Here is a 20,374-nt window from a genome sequence, read left to right on the forward strand (position 1 = left end):
CTACGGGCGTCCCATTCCTGCACGCCGCACTTATTTGCGCGTTAACAGCCCGCCCCACCTCCAGATCATTATTCGGGGGCCTATAGACGACACCCAAGCAATCCTCCACAACCACTCTCTGGCTTCTTCCATTGATGTGGGTATGCCGGCGTTGGACTGGCGTAAACACAGTAAAAATAAATAGGTTGGACTAAAACCTGGTGTTGTCAGACATTTTACTGTGTTTCTTCCATTGAGCCAGTGTCTAATCCAATTTACTACCTCCCCATGTATATCTAGCAACTAAACCTTCCTAACTAACCTCCCATGAGGGACCTTATCAAAGGCCTTGCTGAAATCCAGGTAGACAACATCCACCGCCTTCCCTTCATCCACTTTCCCAGTAACCTCCTTGAAAAACTTTAACAGATTGGTCAAACATGACCTACCACGCACAAAGCCATGTTGACTCTCCCTAATAAGTCCCTGTCTATCCAAATATTTGTAGATCCTATCCCTTATCACCTTCCAATAACTTGCCCACCACCACCGTCAAACTTACTGGCCTTTAATTTTCCCGGATTTCTTTTGGAACCTTTTTTAAACAACAGAACAACATGAGCCACCCTCAATCATCCGGCACCTCCCCCGTGAATATTGATATTTTAAATATGTCTGCCAGGGCCCCTGTAAGTTCAACACTAGCCTCCCTCAAGGTCCGTGGGAATACCATGTCCGGTCCTGGGGATTTATCCACTCTGATTTGCCTCAAGACAGCCAGCACCTCCTCCCCTGTGATCTGTAAAGGTTCCATGACCTCCCTACGTAGACTCCATGTCCATTTCCTCAGTAAATACAGATGCAAAAAACCCATTTAGTATCTCCCCTATCTCTTTTGGTCTACCACTCTGGTCTTCAAGAGGACCAATTTTATCCCTCACTATCCTTTCGCGCCTTGCATACCTATAGAAGCTCTTTGGAGTTTCTTTCACTCTGTCTGCCAAAGCAACCTCATGTCTTCTCTTAGCCCTCTTGATTTCCCTCTTAAGTAGCTTCTTGCACTTTTTATACTCCTCGAGCATCTGATCTGTTCCTTGCTGCCTGTACATTACATACAACTCTCTCTTCCTCTTAATCAGTGTTACAATCTCCCTCGAGAACCAAGGTTCCTTATTCCTATTTACTTTGCCTTTAATCCTGACAGGAATATACAAACTCTGCACTCAAAATTTCTCCTTTGAAGGCCTCCCACTTTCCATTTACATCCTTACCAGAGAACAGCCTGCGCCAATCCACACTTCCCAGATCCCTTCTCATTTCATCAAATTTGGCCTTTTTCCAGTTCAGAACTTCAACCCGAGGACCAGATCTATCCTTAACCATGATCAGGTTGAAACTAATGGCATTATGATCACTGGATCCAAAGTGTTCCCTCAAACTCACATCCATCACCTGCCCTAACTCATTTCCCAACAGGAGATTCAATATCACATCCTCTCTGGTTGCCACCTCAATATACTGATGTAGAAAATTCTCCTGAACACATTTTACAAACTCTACCCTGTCTAAACCTTTAACAGTATGCGAATCCCAATCTATATATGGAAAATTAAAATCCCCTACTATCACAACTTTGTGTTTCTTGCAGTTGTCAGCTATCTCTCTCCTGATTTGCTCCTCCAATTCTCGCTGACTATTTGGTGGTCTATGATACAACCCCATTTATGTGGTCGTACCTTTCCTGTTTCTCAGCTCCACCCACAGGGCCTCTGTAGACAAGCTCCCTAATCTATTCTGCCTGAGTACCGCTGTAACATTTTCCCTGACCAACAATGCCACCTCCCCAACTTTTCATCCCTCTGCCTCTATCACGCCTGAAACATTGGAATCCTGGAACATTGAGCTGCCAGTCCTGCCCCTCCTGTAGCCAAGTTTCACTAATGGCTATAATGTCATATTTCCACGTGTCAATCCACGCCTTCAGCTCATCTGTCTTCTCCCCAGTACTCCTGACATTGAAGTAGACACACCTCAAAAGATTATTTCCATCACACTCAACCCTTCCATTTGTGATTTTGCTTGAACTAACCTGTCTTTTTACCCCCGCTCCACTATCTGCACTGGCACTCCAGTTCCCATCCCCCTGCAAATCTAGTTTAAACCTGCCTGCAAGTATATTGGTCCCCTTGTAGTTTAGGTGTAACCCGTCTCTCTTGTATAGGTCCCACCTGCCCCAGAAGAGGTCCCAATGATCAAAGAATCAGAAACCCTGCCCCCTACACCAGTTACTCAGCCACGTGGTCATCTGCCCTAGCATCCTACTCTTACCCTCACTGGCACGTAGTACAGGTAGCAATCCTAAGATTACCACCCTCGGGGTCCTGCTTTTTAGCTTCCGTCCAAGCTCTCTATACTCTCTCTTTAGGATCCCCTCACTCTTCCTACCGACGTCATTGGTACCGATGTGTACAATGACATCTGGCTGATCACCTTCCCACTTCAGAACGCTGTGCACGCAATCCGAGACATCCCCGACCTTGGCACCCGGGAGGCAACAAACTATGCAAGAGTCTCTGTCCCGACCACAGAACCTCCTGTCCGTACCTCTGACCATTGAGTCCTCTATCACTACCTCTCTCCTCTTCTTCCTCCCACCCTTTTGCGCTGCAGAACCAGACTCAGTATCAGAGTTCCAACTGTCGCAGCTTGTCCCAGGTAAAGCATCCCCCACAACAGTATCCAATTCAGTATACCTGTTCTGGAGGGGAATGGCCACAGGAGAACCCTGCTCTGCCTGTCCTTTCACATTTCCATTTCCTCTCCTTACAGTAACCCAACTTCCTGTGCTCTGCTGCTTAGGTGTAACTACCTCCCTAAGGCTACCGTCTATATACTTCTCATTCTCCCAAATTAGACGGAAGTCATCAAGCTCCTTCTCCAGTTCCCTAACACGCTTTGCTAGCAGCTGCAGCTGGATGCATCTCTTACAGGTGTTGTCGTCAGAGATACCAGAGGTCTCCCTGATCTCCCACATCCTGCAACAGGAGCATTCCAACAACTTGCCTGGCATTTTTTTGTTTTATTTTTAAAACTCTGGGAGAAAAAAAAGAATAGACTTTCCGAAAAGAGAGAGGGAAAAAACCTACTCTCGCCTCTGCCTGTTCTCGCCGAAGCCCGTCATGAGCCAAAGCCCTTCAGCCTTCACTCTGCTCCCTCTCACTCTGCTGCCCACTGTGTACAGTGGCCTGCTCTTTAAACCTCCCGCTCACCACTGGCTGACGTCAGGCGCCTGCACAGGCTCGACAGAGGAAAAAAAACTCAACCTCCCAAAATCTCCTGCGGCCGACTTCCGCTTCCCTTAGTTTAAACCTCGAAAAGAAAAACCCACAAAAAAACGCAATGGGAGATAGAGGAACAGATATGTAGGTAAATCACAGAGGTGAGAGAGGAATAGGGTTATAGAAAGGAATTTCAAAGTGGCCAATACTAATTGGAATCGCCTTAGTATGAAGGGATTAGATGGGGTTTTTTTGAGCGCATCCAGGAGAGCTTTTTGCACCAGTACTAGGGATGGGGGAGTGCTAAACTTAATCTTAGGAAATGAAGCTGTGAAAGTGGTCGAAGAGTCAGTGGGCAAGCATTTTGGGGACATGACCACAACTCTAAATTTTCAAAGAGCTACTTGCTCTACATTTGGAAAGTGGAAATCTTTGAATAGTGAAATAATGAGTGTTCAGGGCCAACATGTTCCTCTAAAAGCAAAGGGTAAGGACAGCAAGTCCAGGGAACCCTGGGTGCCAAGGGATAGCGAGGGTTTGAAAAAAAAGTATATGGTAGGTATAAAGAAATAAAACCAGGGAGCCTCTTCAGGAGGACAGTGTGCAGGGGGATTTTAAAAACAATTAAAAGGCAAAGAGAAGAGTGGAAGAAAAGAGTGGGGTTAGAAATTTAAATGTCCTCACCCTGGTTCTGGTCATGTTGTACTGCACAGTTCGTATCACCACAAGAACAAGAAGACTTCCCAATGAGATTTCAGTCAAAACGCGCTCAGCATACCAAGTAATATTCTTTAGTACCTGTACAGTAGAAAAGGTGGGAAACAAAATAATTTTTAAAAAATTATACAGCAAAGGCAAAGCTAGTCAAAGCCAGTTGGCCAGCCTAAACAACCATTTCAAAACAAAACGGAAAGTACAACTTTTTTTTAAAAAAAACACACTGGTATTTTAATCATAGCATGCAATCTTTCAGCATTATCTACAATATCAAGGCCACAACATTCTCTCTAAATTGATTTTTTTTTCAAATCAAGGTATAACCACCACTCCCATCCCCCCAGAAACATCTCGGGTATGCCAGCAATGAGCAATCAAAACAAAAAAAAAACTGCAGCAAGCAATTTATTATCCTGGCATACATCAATAAATTACTAGTTCAAATAAATATAAAAGGTGCAGTGCTACAGCTGGGAATATAAAGGATGTAGAGTGGAAACCACAAGAGTAGGTGCTTGATCCTGTTTATAATCTACATTAGTAACCTGAAAATTGAAATCTAATGTCATCCTGCCAAGTTTGTTGAAAACATTAAGGCATGGAAAATTGTATGCACATGGATATGGTTCAACATTCCGCTGGCTCTGCTGATGCAGCTCCAAATGCTATATGTGTTGAGTAAAGTCAACCAAAACTCCTACTTCTAATTCATTCAGTAGTTTCTAACCTCTCCCCTAATATTCCACTGGCTGTCTGATTATCTGAAAACGTGACCACTCTTGAATTTCTGAATTCAGATCATTTATGCACATTAGAAAAAAAAAGTGCCTTCAATTACGAAGTTCAGGAATTCTTTCACAGGATGTGGACATTGTTGCAGGATTTTGATTCAGCAACAATGAAGGAACAGCAATATAATTCCAAGTCAGGAGGTTATGTACCTTGGAGGGGAAGTTGCAGGTGGTGATATTGCCATGCATCTGCTGCCTTTGTCTTCCAAGGTGGCAGAGGTTGCAAGTTTGGATGGTGCTATGGAAGGAGCCTTGAGGAGTTGCTGCTAACTTTGTTCAGTACTTAACCCCATCTATTAATCTTGTAAAAAAAGATTATTTTCTAACCGATTGCCAATGTTTACCAAGAATCCTACAACTTTTGAGATTAATTAACAGCCTTTCAAGAAAGTTCCACAATAAGGTGTCAGAGGTTTTCCCTCATCGTGGGAGTTGTCACTTCATCAAACAAGGTGCATCAATCTGGCACTTCCCTTCCAAATCCATGCTGATCACTGTTTATTAGGCCATAATTGTACAGATGAACTACCAATGTACACCTGATAACCAATTCCATTACTGTACTGAAAGGAAATAAGAATGTGTCTTGGATTTTTCAGAAGGCGAGGACTCTCTTCCCGCCATCCAGGGTCCCTGCCAACTCTGAGTGCCGACTGCCATTTCACACTCAAACCAGTATTAAATGGCTGCAGGCAGGACATCCTCTCCTCACTTGGGAAGACTTTCTTACCTTTAGAGCAGCTGGCCAATCAAACTGGCCATCATTGATCAAGTAAGTTCAAGGGGTTCTAGCACAGGCTAGGTAAAGAAAGTGGGGGAGTGAGAAACAAAGGGGGAATTGGGTTTCAGAGGGCGGGGCGGGGGGGGTGCGGCTGTGACATGGAATTTCAGAAGGGGGTCATCTAATGGTCAGCCACCTTTTTTGAATTTGGACACATTATTCTGTGGTTAATCTAATGGCATCCTCCCAGACTTAACTGTCACTCATGTAATGGTGAGCATGGCATACACGTCAATTCATTCTTTTATTTGAAAGTAAGTATATGGATAGGGCCAGTCATTATCCTCTCCAGCAGGTAAACCAAGTGACATTCTACTCTGAGCCAACTAACAAGATTATAACTTGCTGATATCTAGATTACTTAGACTACTAAAAGACTGGGTCACCTTGTTCCAGACAAATGTATCATTTATAGTGGTTTCATGTCATCATATAAATGGCGAGATTACATCAGTTTAAAAAGGTTCTTGCTCCATTGTGTAGTGGCTTCCATTTATTAATTTTATATTTCTCCTTTTTTCTTTGTCTTGGCATAAGCGTGTGCCTTCAAAAGTTCCAAAGACTAGCACTACTTCAGGACATCATTTACGTGTCCGTTCTTTAAATGAATCTGTAAGATGTGCCTTAGCAGGCTATTAACTGAAGCACTAAAGCCAAGCACAATCCTTCCATACTGACATATGTATCCACAAATCTGATTTATTCTTAGAATCATAGAGGCCCTTCAGCCCATCACGTTTTCACCGGCATGCAAGAAACAACAGACCACTCTTTAATCCCACTTACCAGCAATTGGCTCATAGCTTTGAATGTTATGATGTGCCAAGTGCTTATCCAGGTACTTTTAAAGAATGTGATGCAACCCGTCGCCAATACCCTCCCAGGCAGCGTATTCCAGATCACCACCACCACTGGGTAAAAAAGTTTTTGCTCACATCCCCCCCAAACCTCCTGCCCCTCACCTTAAACCTACATCTCCTCGTCAGAACACCTTATTAGCCGACCTAATCACTTGCTACTGCATACTAACTTTTTGCAATTCACGTACTGGAGCACTGCATAATCCTGCAACTGCTCTCTATTTAGATATTATGCTTTTTTAGTTTTACTGACAAAGTGGACAGGTTCATGTTTTCCCACACTATACTTCATTTGCCAAATTTTTGCCCATTCACTTATCTATATTGGTTTGCAGGCTCCTTACATCTTTTTTTTACAATGGATCCACCTACCTATCATTGTGTAATCAGCAAAGGTAGTCACCATACAATCATCCCAGTCATTGATATAGATTGTAGATAGTAGAGGCTGCAGTACTGATCTCTGTGGCACTCCACTGGTTACATCGTGCCAACTTGAAAGTGATCCATTTATCCTTACTTTGTTTTCAGTTAACTAACCAATCCCCTACCTTGCTAATCTGTTACCCCTAACAACATGAGACCTTATTTTGTCTCAGTGCCTTTGATGTGGTATCTTGTCAAATGCCCTTTGGAAATCCAAGTACACCACATTAACAGGCTTTTTTTTTTAATCTACATTGCCAGTTCCTTCCTCAAAAAACTCTAATAAATTAGTCCAGCATGATTGCCTTTTCACAAAACCATGCTAAATCTGCTAGATTTCATTAAAATATTTGAAGTGTGCTGCTATAACCACCTTAATAATAGATTCCAACATTATCCTGGATGACAGATGTTACGCTTACTGCCTGCAGTCTCCTGATTTCTGTCTGCCCTCTCATTACATTCGCTATTTTCCATTCTGATGGGACCTTTCCAGAATCTAGGGAATTTTGGAAAATTAAAGCCAATGCAACCACTATTTCAGCAGCCACTTCTTTTTAGACCCTTAGGTGAAGTCCCTCCCTGAACTTATCAGCTTTTTGTTCTGATTATTTTCTCAGTAGCCTTTCCCTGGTGATTATAATTGTTTTAAGTTCTTCCCTCCCTTTCACCTCTTGATTTACAATTATTTCTAGGATGTTATTTGTGTCTTCTAGAGTGAACTCAGATAAAACATCTGTTCAGTGCATCCGCCATGTCCTTATTTCCCATTATTAATTCTCCAGACAATATCAATTACTCTGGGGCTCTTCTTTCCTGGCTCTCATTACTGTAGAGCACAGCCCTTACAAACTAAAGGCAATTAAAGTAGTAAATATTTACTCAACCTTACTTACTACTTACTAATCAGCTCTCTCCCTTGTACCCTCTACTGTTGCAGCAACAAGGCAAGACCACTCTTTGAAGATTTAAAAAGTTAAGAAACAAAGCTAAATAGGAAAAAGCACCTCTGCCTCTTTGCACCTAATTCCGGATACCCACACTCATTCTGGCTGTGTCTCACTCAGGGTGCGCTCTTTCCCATTGCTTGGGTGCAAGTTTTCAACCTGCGCAATGGTTCCATGTCCTGAACCATGGTTCCATGGGTGGCAGTAACTGGATGAAGTGGTCATTTTGCATGTACGGATTTGAACTGAAGGTGAGCAAAGTATTCAACAACAAGAAACATCACGTCTGACCCTGATCTTGTCCCTCATTGAAATTTTCATTTACAATTTCCACCAAAGCGATTGGTCTGGATGGTCAGTGTTTGCAGTCATGGCTCCTTTGAAACTGACAGTAAACTCTGGAATTCACACGTGCACAGTTAAACTTGGAAATCAAGCAGGTGTCTGTGATTCTATACACCTCCATAGACTGCCCTGTTGAAATCCCGTTAGTCTGCAATCAATTAGAAATCACTGAACTGTCAAGAAATTTCACCTATTAGACTCACTTCAAAAAACCTTGAAAAAATTACTTGTGAAATGAGATGTAACTGGATTTTTAATGGAGTAGTGTATTCATAATTAGTAAACAATTTTAATGGCCCTGAAAAGTGAATTTTAGTTTTATTTATGAATTGTTGCTGTTATGCTAAAGAAAAATCCACATATTTCTAAAATAAGCATCTTTATATGATTTTTCAGCTGCTATACTGAAAGAGAGGTGATTGCAGAGCCTCTGGCTCTGATCTTCAGGTCGTCGTCGGTCTCAGGTATAGTACCGGAAGATTGGAGGATAGCGAATGTTGTCCCATTGTTTAAGAAGGGGAACAGAGACTTCCCCGGGAATTATAGACCGGTGAGTCTTACTTCTGTTGTGGGCAAGGTTTTAGAAAAAATTATTAGGGATAGGATTTATAGTTATTTGGAGAGTAACGAATTGATTGGAGATAGTCAGCATGGTTTTGTAGCGGGTAGGTCGTGCCTTACTAACCTTATTGAGTTTTTTGAGAAAGTGACCAAAGAGGTGGATGGGGGTAAGGCAGTTGACGTGGTATATATGGATTTTAGTAAGGCGTTTGATAAGGTTCACCATGGTAGGCTTCTGCAGAAAATGCAGATGTATGGGATTGAAGGTGATCTAGGAAATTGGATCAGGAATTGGCTAGCAGATAGGAGACAGAGGGTGGTGGTTGATGGTAAATATTCGTCATGGAGTTCAGTTACAAGTGGTGTGCCTCAGGGATCTGTTTTGGGGCCACTGCTGTTTGTAATTTTTATTAATGATCTGGATGAGGGTATAGCTGGGTGGATTAGTAAATTTGCTGATGACACCAAAGTCGGAGGTGTGGTAGATTGTGAGGAAGGGTGTCATAGCTTGCAGGGAGACTTAGGTTGCAGAGCTGGGCAGAGAGGTGGCGGATGGAGTTTAATGCGGAGAAGTGTGAGGTAATTCACTTTGGTAGGAATAACAGATGTGTCGAGTATAGGGCTAACAGGAGGACTCTGAATAGTGTGGATAACAGAGGGATCTAGGTGTATGTGTACATAGATCCCTGAAAGTTGGGAATCAAGTAGATAAGGTTGTTAAGAAGGCATACGGTGTCTTGGCGTTTACTGGTAGGGGGATTGAATTTAGGAGTCGCAGTGTCATGTTGCAACTGTACACAACTCTGGTGCGGCCGCACTTGGAGTATTGTGTGCAGTTCTGGTCCCCACATTATAGGAAGGATGTGGAGGCTTTGGAGAGGGTGCAGAGGAGGTTTACCAGGATGTTGCCTGGTATGGAGGGGAGGTCCTATGAGGAGAGGCTGAGGGATTTGGGGTTGTTTTCGCTGGAAAGAAGGCGGCTAAGAGGGGATCTTATTGAAACATATAAGATGATTAGAGGTTTAGATAGGGTGGATAGTGATAGCCTTTTTCCTCGGATGGAGAAAGCTAGCACGAGGGGGCATGGCTTTAAATTAAGGGGGGGTAGTTATAGGACGGATGTCAGGGGTAGGTTCTTTACCCAGAGGGTGGTGAGGGATTGGAATGCCCTGCCTGCTGCAGTTGTAAATGCGCCTAGTTTGGGGGCGTTTAAGAGATCCGTGGATAGGTTTATGGATGAAAAGGGATTGGCTTAGGTTAGAGGGTCATTGTTTTTTAACTGGTCGGCGCAACATCGTGGGCCGAAGGGCCTGTTCTGCGCTGTAATGTTCTATGTTCTATACTGATCCCATGTGCATATCCCAATTTATTTTGCTCTCTACAAAATATAATCAAAACTGAAGGATAATCAGTGCATTTTACTTCCTAGTTTGCTGATGGTAAAATGCAGATCACATTGTGGTCTATATTTGTGGGAGCTTGCTGTGTGCAAATTGGATGGCAGTTTCTACAATGTAACCTGCAAAGTGCTTTGGGATAGGTTGAGGTTGGGAAAAGCCCTATTCTCTTCTCTGTCACATATTTGGTTTCCCTATCACATCACTCTAACCAAGTGCCAATTAAAGCCAGTTGTAGAAGTCAGCTAATCCCAGTGCAGAACTGAATCCAGCCTGCACCTTACTGGTGTGTACTTCTCAGTTTCATACGGTTAGTGCACCTACACTACTATGACAGACTGGTAACGTACAATTTCATTTTAATGCAACTTATTTTAAATCAGCATCACATCCTTAGAAAAATGATAGGAATACTTTTAAACTTGCATTGTAATTAGCATGTTAGCCTGATTTACTTCATACCTTCTTGAACATCCAGTTATGTTATGAGATAAACTAACACACGCAAAGTACACTGAGATATAGACATGTGGAGCTCAACAAATCAGTTATTATTGGATACAGTAAATCAGCTTTAACTCACCACTTCATGAACAGAACGGTTGAATGAATCTTCCTCAGTGAGGATTAGAAGAATAATAAGTGCCATGTACACATGATGAGAATTCCGTTCTTCAACACAATACAAAGTCTCAAGAATCGGAAGAACCTACAGACCAAAGAGCAAAACAACATTTGGAGTCAAATATACATACAATAAATTCTTACTCTATATTCCTATCCACCTGACCTTGCATCCAATTATCCCCTTTCTAAATTAGGGGGGAGGGGTGGTGCATGGGTGGGGGAAATTACAATATCTAAAGTAAAACAGAGGGTACGGGCACAGGAAAATGTTGAGGATGTCCCAATAATAAAAGGAGTAGGGGGCATCAGAAAGGTTAGTAGCGTTCCTTCAAATAAGGTCCAGATAAAGACTGGTATAAAGACACTTTACCTGAATGCATGAAGCATTCGAAACAAAGTGAATGAGCTGATGGCGCAGATCAACACAAATGGATATGATCTAGTGGCGATTACAGAGGCGTGGTTGCAGGGTGACAGGGACTGGGAGCTGAATGTCCAGGGGTATCAAGTGTTTAGGAAGGATCGACGGGAGGAAAAAGGGGGTGGGGTAGCTCTGTTAATTAAGGATAATATCAGGCCGGTAGTAAGGGAAGATATAGGCTCCAAAGAGCAAAACATGGAATCATTGTGGGTGGAGATAAGGAATAGTAAGGGGAGGAAGACGCTGGTGGGTGTGGTCTATAGGCCCCCAAATAATAACTTAGAGGTGGGGCGGGCTATAAACAAGCAAATAAATGATGCGTGCAGAAATGGAACAGCGATAATTATGGGGGGTTTTAATCTGCATATTGATTGGTTGACCCAAGTTGGACGCGGTGGGCTTGAGGAAGAGTTCTTGGAGTGCTGTCGGGATAGTTTCCTTGAACAGTGTGTGACAAAACCTACGAGGGAGCGAGCTTAGATCTGGTGTTGTGTAACGAGGCAGGAAGAATTAGGGATCTTGTTGTGAGGGATCCTCTTGGGACGAGCGATTATTGTATGGTTGAGTTTTTGATGCAGATGTAGGATGAGAAAGTAGGGTCCCAAACCTGTGTCCTCTGTTTGAACAGAGGGGAGTACGATAGGATGAGAGAGGAATTGGCAAATGTAGATTGGGGACGCAGATTGGTTGGTAGGACGGCTGAGGAACAGTGGAGGATTTTTAAGGAGATCTTTTTCGGTGCTCAGCAGAAACATATTCCGATGGTAAAGAAGGAACGTAGAAGGGATAACCAGCCGTGGTTATCAAAGGAAATAAAGGAGAGTATTAAATTAAAAGCTGATGCATTCAGAGTGGCTAAAAGGAGTAGGCGATTAGAAGATTGGGAAAAATTTAAAAATCAACAAAGAATGACTAAGAAGGTGATAAAGAAAGGAAAGATAGAGTATGAAGCTAAACTAGCACTAAATATAAAAAAGGACAGTAAGAGTTTTTACAAATATATAAAGAGGAGGCTGGCTAGAGTGAATGTTGGACCCTTAGAGGATGAGAGGGGGGATTTAGCGGTGGGAGATGAGGAAATGGCTGAGGCCTTAAATAAGTTTTTTGCCTCCGTCTTCACGAAGGAGGACACGAATAGTTTGCTGGATCTTAAAGATAGAAGGATGGCAGGAGTTGAGGGCCTGAATGCGATTACTGTCACTAGAGAGGTAGTGCTTGATAGACTAATGGGACTGAAGGTGGACAAGTCCCCACGACCGGATGGAATGTACCCCAGGGTTCTGAAGGAAATGGCAGAGGTGATAGTGGATGCCTTAGTAATTATTTACCAAAATTCGCTGGATTCCGGGGAAGTGCCAGAAGATTGGAAAACGGTTAATATTACGCCGCTGTTTAAAAAAGGTAGCGGACAAAAGGCAAGGAATTATAGGCCGGTTAGTTTAACGTCTGTAGTTGGAAAAATGCTTGAATCCGTCATCAAAGAAGAAATAGTGAGGCACCTAGAAAAGAATGATTTGATATAGCAGACGCAGCACGGATTCATAAAGGGTAAGTCGTGTTTGACAAATTTATTGGATTTCTATGAGGATGTGACTAGTGCAGTAGACAGGGGGGAACCGGTGGACTTGGTGTTTTTAGATTTTCAAAAGGCGTTTGATAAGGTGCCTCACAAAAGGTTGCTTCAGAAGGTTAGGGTGCACGGAGTTGGGGGTAAGGTGTTAGCATGGATAGAGGATTGGTTGTCTAATAGGAGGCAGAGAGTTGGTATCAATGGGTGCTATTCTGATTGGCGGTTGGTGACTAGTAGAGTGCCGCAGGGATCGGTGCTGGGGCCTCAGCTATTTACCATTTATACAGATGATATGGAGGAGGGGGCTGAGTGTAGGGTGATGAAATTTGCTGATGACACGAAGACGAGTGGAAAAGCAGATTGCGTGGAGGGTGTGGAAAGTCTGCAGAGGGATCTGGATAGGCTGAGCGAGTGGGCGAGGACCTGGCAGATGGAGTATAATGTTAGCAAGTGTGAGGTTATCCACTTTGGCAGAAATAATAGTAGGAGGGATTACTATTTAAAGGGTGAAAAGCTACAGCACGCTACGGTGCAGAGGGACGTGGGGGTCCTTGTGCATGAGTTGCAAAAACCCAGTCTTCAGGTGCAGCAGGTGATCAAGAAGGCGAATGGGATGCTGGCCTTTATAGCGAGGGGGATAGAATATAAAAGTAGGGAGGTCTTGCTGCAACTGTACAGGGTACTGGTGAGGCCGCAGCTAGAGTACTGTGTGCAGTTTTGGTCGCCGCACTTGCGCAAGGATATTTTGGCCTTGGAGGGAGTGCAGAGGAGGTTCACTAAGCTGATACTGGAGATGAGGGGGTTGGACTATGAAGAGAGACTAAATAACCGGGTCTGTACTCGTTGGAGTTTAGATGCATGAGGGAGGCATCTTATAGAGACGTATAAGATAATGAAAGGGATGGCTAGGGTAGAGGTAGAGAGATTCTTCCCGCTTAGAAAGGATAGCAGGACTAGAGGGCACAGCCTGAAGATAAGGGGGGAGGGGGCGCAGTTTCGACTGGAGTTGAGGAGGAACTTCTTCACTCAAAGGGTGGTGAATCTCTGGAATTCTCTGCCCGTTGAAGTGGTGGAGGCTACCTCGCTAAATATATTTAAGTCACGGGTAGATAGGTTTTTGATAGACAAGGGAATTAAGGGTTATGGGGAGAAAGCGGGAAAGTGGAACTGATTCACTTCAGATCAGCCATGATCTTATTGAATGGCGGGGCAGGCTCGAAGGGCTAGATGGCTTACTCCTGCTCTTATTTCTTATGTTCTTATGGTCTTAAATAAAGGATTTAATTTTCTAGAATTAACTTGTAAACTCATCTTCCATTACCAATTCCTGCCCTCTTCTGAAAGCAATGACTTAAGCTCCACTTTGTTTTGACCCAGGTGCCAATTGTCCAAATGAGAATAGAGGATGCATCAACATTTAAAGCTGTAAAAAAAAATTTTAAGAACAGGCACACTGATACATTTAGGTAGAATGTGGTTAAAACCAAAAAATTCTGCTCCTTCACCCAGGTCTTAATCCCAAACATTAATGCTGCGCACTGTCCAGAAAGTGGGAAGAGGAATGGGACAGCAAAGAGAGCTTTATGCGCCACCAGAGACTAGAGTAGTTATGAAAGCTCAGAGGCAATCGACTGCAATTTTAATCAGAGAACAATGATGGTCTCAAACTTTAGAAAAAATAATTTTTTATGTCTCTCTCCCTGATAATCGTTCAGATAGCTGGTCTTTTCTTTTAAACCTTCAAAAGGTCCTTCTGAACCCCTTCTTGCATCACTGCCTGCAACTATTCAACATTCTCAACAAATCATCATATGATCAGTTACATGATTCAAATGTAGGTTCTGTATCTATAAACTCTTCAAGTTGTTTCTCTATTTCCCTGGCACAGTTTTTCAGGCTACAATTTTTTCTGGGTAGTTTTTCAGCTGATGCCAAGCATCTTTGGTGAACTAGCTTAGGTGTCAATCAGCTGAATGGTTGATTCCCAAGCATTTAGCAAATACAGGCATAATCAATAGTGATATAGGCTACAGTGAGATCTAGGTCAATGACCCCAGTCTTCAGACGCTTCTGAAAGCCATTTTTGATGTGGTTGATGAGGATAAGTACCTGGTTTTTGGTGCTGCACTCCTTTAAGAATGCAGCTTGGTCTATGGATAGTGCATTGTTTACAGTTGGTTGAATACAAAAATTATCCTCTTTAGCAGCTGATAACACAAGTAGAAGAGAGAGCGAGAGATTGATCTTGTAACTGGAAGCGTCTTTAGGATCCTTGCTAGGATATGCTGAGCCCAACTTGGATGATTACAGGCAAACGCTGATTTGTTTTGGAAAATCATTAAGGACTCTATATCATTTGAAGAGAATATCTGTTGCTAAAAGTGACCCAGCAGAGGTCTGGTGAATGCTCCCATCTAGCCAAACGGAAGGAGTGCCATTGCTTGAGGTTGAGGACTAGGTTCAGGTTGAGTTGAGAAGACAAGCCTGCCAGCCATTCACCATCAGTATCTAGCCGGTCAGAACCTAGATAGTGTGATGGCTGGTGAAGTCAACCTTTAAACTAAGGGGGGGTAGTTATAGGACAGATGTCAGGGGTAGGTTCTTTACCCAGAGGGTGGTGAGGGATTGGAATGCCCTGCCTGCTGCAGTTGTAAATGCGCCTAGTTTGGGGGCGTTTAAGAGGTCTGTGGACAGGTTTATGGACGAAAAGGGATTGGTTTAGGTTAGTGGGTCATTGTTGTTTTTGTTTTTTTTTTAAAACTGGTCGGCGCAACATCGTGGGCCGAAGGGCCTGTTCTGCGCTGTAATGTTCTATGTTCTATTTTAACTGTTGGGTGCAGAAGAGGAGCCATCTACTTCGATCTCACCATAACCTACACCAAGGCCTACTGGTCAAGCTTTCTCGTGTCAAATTACCCTGGGATGTCGACACAGACTATTTTGAATCCATGAGGCCCAAAGCCAGCACGTGGAATATGCAGCGAAATGGCCTATCTCCAGGAACAGTACTGGCCCCCACTCTGTTCCACTCATAGAAGACATCACCCACCCACCCAGAAAATACCTCATCTCAAAGCAGCCAATCTGACCAACCTGCCCGAGCCAGGCAACTCTGCTGCAGACTTATTGAAGGACCTGAAGGACACCACCAACAACACAGCCCAAAGTCAGCATCTGGTTGAAGATCCCATGCTGCAAATTGCAGGCTTCAATCTTTCAAGCAGCAAATGGGTCAAACTGAGTAGATTCCATGCTGGAGTCAGACCCTGTCACAACAACCTCTTCCTTTACTAACCCATGTGCAACTGTGGCAAAGTGAAAACCATGGTGCAAAAATCAACAAGTGCCTGGCCTGTGCTTCAGTGGTGATCTCACTGCCCTACGCCAAGCAAATGAGGAGGCTGCCAAGAATTTCAAATTTGACACCTAGCTGTTCATCAGTGCATACAATGATACCATAATGAATACAATGCTGTGACCAGACTGTGCCTTGAGCATCATGTCCTCTGATGACCAAGAAAGAGGAGAAATGCAGTGTCATAAGCCTGATACATTCTCTTAAAGGTTTAAGCTATGAAGAAAAATTATTGGCCTAATAAAGAGGCAGCTGAGAGTAGGTTGGGTTTGGTTTTATAGATCATTAAGGTAACAAATTTGGAATATTACTTTAAACTAAGAGTAGTACAAAGCAACACACATTCAAACTAGCAACAAGTAACTTTAGAACTAACAGTCACACTAAGAGTGATCAAACGTTAGAATCAATTTCCAAATATTGGAGGCAAAATGCCTGGAATAATTTAAGAAACAATTAGGTGCAGCAACAGGATCAGGTGGAGGGATGCTTGGTGACTGCACAATCTTTCTCGATAAAGTATGAATCAAAATACTTTTCTCATCCACAAGAATCTCACAACCAAGCCTGAATATGAGTGGAAAAGAAATCAAGAAAAATCGAACAAAATCTGGATCACCAGCCTGTGATAGCTGCTGGAAAGTGTGCACACAAACATTGAATGATGATAAAGTTGAGATTCAATATGATGCCCATCTTCTGAAAAGCCTCCTAACACCCGTAAATCAGGCTCAAAAGCAAACCATTAGGAAGAGTTATAGCTGGACATACATACATGCTGAATTTTTTAAAGAACACTTTTCCTAAGCAAAGGAAATTAGCATATAACAGCTATATTGTTGCATTTGCAAAGGACACAAGCTGCTTTTACATAAGAACATAAGAAATAGGAGCAGGAGTAGGCCATCTAGCCCTTTGAGCCTGCCCCGCCATTCAATAAAATCATGGCTGATCTGTCGTGGCTCAGTTCCACATTCCCGCCCTCTCCCCATAACCCTTAATCCCCTCTCTTATCAAAAACCCATCAACCCGCGTCTTAAAAATATTTAGCGAGGTAGCCTCCACCACTTCAACGGGCAGAGAATTCCAGAGATTCACCACCCTTTGAGTGAAGAAGTTCCTCCTCAACTCCGTTCTAAACCGCCCCCCTTTATCTTGAGGCTGTGCCCCCTAGTCCTATTATCCTTTCTGAGCAGGAAGAGTCTCTCCACCTCTATCCTATCCATCCCATTCATCATCTTATACGTCTCAATGAGATCTCCCCTCATTCTTCTAAACTCCAACGAGTACAAGCCTAGTTTATTCAGCCTCTCCTCATAGCTCAACCCCCTCAACTCCGGCATCAGCCTAGTAAACCTCCTCTGCACTCCCTCCAAGGCCAAAATATCTTTGCGTAAGTACGGCGCCCAAAACTGCACACAGTACTCCAGCTGCGGCCTCACCAATGCCCTATACAGCTGCAGCAAGACCTCCCTACTTCTATATTCAATCCCCCTCGCTATGAAGGCCAGCATCCCATTCGCCTTCCTGACCACCTGCTGCACCTGCAAGCTGGGTTTTTGCGACTCATGCACAACGACCCCGAGGTCCCTTTTGTGGAGTTCTCTGAGAGGTCACATGATCCAACTCTTGGATGTAAAAAAGATGGTGGATTTTTGGACAGAGTGAGACTATCATGGGGGTAACATGCTTACCCCATCTCTCTTTCTTCTAAAGCCTCTCATCAAAGTTTAGCTATTTGTGATGTGGACAAACCCATCAGAAGACCTCATAGCTACAAGCTGGGAATTTTTAACACTACTGCCTCCAGTGACAAAACCTCAAGAACTAGCTGCTGTGGACCAGGACCCTTCAGCTGTGAACAGCCATTCGGACACTGAATTTTTTTTTCCTCGGCTTGTGCTTTGACCAAGTTTTTAATATCTGATACTTTGCAGAGTTTTACTTCTTTGCATGCATGGGGGAATTGTATTTGTGTTGTTTTTGCATTAGTAGCCAGTAAGACCCAATTCTACCTTTTAAACTCAAATAATTTCTGCATCTTTACCTGAATGAGTTTTAGCAATAAAATTAACTCTTTACTAGTTAACTTAAGGGACTTGGTTGGCTTATTCTTCACATTAAGCTATACACAGACAAATATTTATATGGAATTGACAATATGACCTCCCTTTTAAATCAAACTCTGTTATAACCAAATCATGAGTGGAGCAAATAAAGATGTCGATTCACCTCTTACCCTGGTCATAACAAAACAATGACCAGACACCAATAAACTAAACCAATGAGGGATAACAGAGTGTTTTTGGGAGAAAAAAAAGAGACAAGGTATTTGAAAAATCAGCAAAAAAAAATTTGTTGAAATGCTTATAAGTTCAGGTATTCTTGCACAAACTTAGGATGCTTATACTCCTAAGGAGTGATGGACATTGTTCTATCAGAACTAATATCACCAATGAAAGCTTGGAAGCCAAAGATGGGTCCTATTTAGTGGAAGTATTCTCAAAATAAAGCTAAATTCAGTGGTTCAAGTAAATTGCCAACCCAGCATATTTGTAAACTATAAATTTGAAAGCCCATCCAACATAATGTCAAAATTGAAACCCTTCTCTTCATTTAACTCGTTCCATTTGTTGCATCATGTATAACCCAGATAATACAAAACTAAAAGTTTACATTCAACTTTAGACATTAATCAATTGTGAAAGTGATTCCAATCAAATTAAAAGGCTGCAAACATCATAATTTCAGTAAATAATCAGCTATCAGTCAGGATTTGATGTTCACCTCTGGTAATTTATTCAGTAAGTAGTACACCAGGTTGAAGTCCAACAGAAGCTCCAAGAAGATTGTGCATATCGACACTGATGTCAAGTTTCTACAAAGATGCAACCTGTTGGACTTTAATCTGGTGTTGTGAGACTTCTTACTGTGTTTACTCCAGTCCAATGCCAGCAGCTCCACATGGTTATTTATTGAAGGCAGTTTTATTAAAATGTTCTTTTTCACGTGTTCATGAATTAAGTTCCCTGGCTCTGAAGGATGCCCAAACATATAATCCGCTGATTTGAGAGATCTTAGTTAAACCATGAGAGGAACAATGCCTCAATGACATGACCCCAATTTGTTTCTGGCACAATGTGTGCTGTGGGCAAGGTTCATGTGTACATTTAACCTTAAGAAACATGTCTGAATTTAAAAGTCCTTAAGCAAAAAAAACAAACAAGTAGAAATAGGAAAGCAGGTTAATTGGTTAATTGGCCATGCCAAATTGCCCCTTAATGTCAGAGTAAATATATGAGGTTACGGGAATAAGACCTGGTAGCAACTGTTGTCAGTGCAAACATGATGGGCCGAATGGCCTCTTTCTGCACTGTAGGGATTCTATGGTTCTATTTTATGATTCTATGAGATATGGTAAATTTGTTATTCTGGTTTACTCTGTAATCTCTATAATCTGGGAGAATTAGGAATAGAAATACAAGATTATGTTTTTTTTCAATAAAAGTGAACAAGGAATGTTTGTGAAAAAAAGGAATTTAACCAGAGTGCATAGTTTGTAATTCATACATGTTTTGTTGATGAGAGTGTGAATCAAAGTAGAAAGACAGAAGAAGTTAGAGTACACAAAACTTGGCTATATTTCCCAACATCAGCAGTTTACAGCAAAAATGATTCCATTCTGCAAAATGAAAACAAAAATAAAGCCATAACCACTAAATGAAATCCTCAAAAATATCCAGAATTAACCCCATCAGATTTAAATCCACAGCCTGCCAATACTAGAAACATATTTAGGACTGCACTGACAATGCATTGAGCCCCCATGGCTTAGTGGATAAAGACATCAAGTAGTGTCGCATCTGGCCATGCTGAATAGAAGGTATAAATAAGCTTTATTTCTGTAGTGATTTCAGCCTGAGTTGGCCTTAGCCCTTACAATTCTAGGAAGAGTCAGCACTATCAGAGGAAAGGAAATTCAGGAACAGCACAATTAATCTGTGACTGCACAAAGTCCAAAGCACTCACCAGATTTTCTACATCAGTACGTGCCAACACATATGTTCTCACATTCGGGTTCTGATGCAGCAAAGTATACAGCAGAAGAGTGGCCTGGTCAGATTTCTGCTGCTCATACAATGCTGTGTACAAACTGTTGAAATTTATCTGGAAGCAGTAGGAGTTTGGTGACTGAATGGCAGTATTATCTGAAATGAAGGATACAACAAGTAAAAAGTTATCGGGCAAAATGGGACTTCAACACTGTTCTTGACTGTAATTTTATACTGCTATTAGTACAAATGAAAAACTACATAGTT

General features: G+C 42.5%; 1 protein-coding gene across 2 annotated transcripts in view; it reads right to left on the minus strand.

The window, feature by feature from the left end:
• The window catches only part of dym (dymeclin), a 438,866-nt gene that overhangs the window by 281,568 nt on the left and 136,924 nt on the right, over positions 1 to 20,374 (minus strand). For both annotated transcript variants that reach the window (XM_080206642.1, XM_080206553.1), the window contains exons 10-12: positions 20,085 to 20,263; positions 10,666 to 10,791; positions 3,942 to 4,055 (exon numbers count right to left, since the gene is read on the minus strand). In XM_080206642.1, the coding sequence (XP_080062768.1) occupies positions 3,942 to 4,055; positions 10,666 to 10,791; positions 20,085 to 20,263 (419 nt within the window). The remainder of the gene's footprint in view (positions 1 to 3,941; positions 4,056 to 10,665; positions 10,792 to 20,084; positions 20,264 to 20,374) is intronic.

The sequence above is a fragment of the Carcharhinus amblyrhynchos genome, chromosome 1 (assembly GCF_965287045.1).
Source record: "Carcharhinus amblyrhynchos chromosome 1, sCarAmb.v2.hapA, whole genome shotgun sequence".
Lineage (NCBI taxonomy): Eukaryota > Metazoa > Chordata > Chondrichthyes > Carcharhiniformes > Carcharhinidae > Carcharhinus > Carcharhinus amblyrhynchos.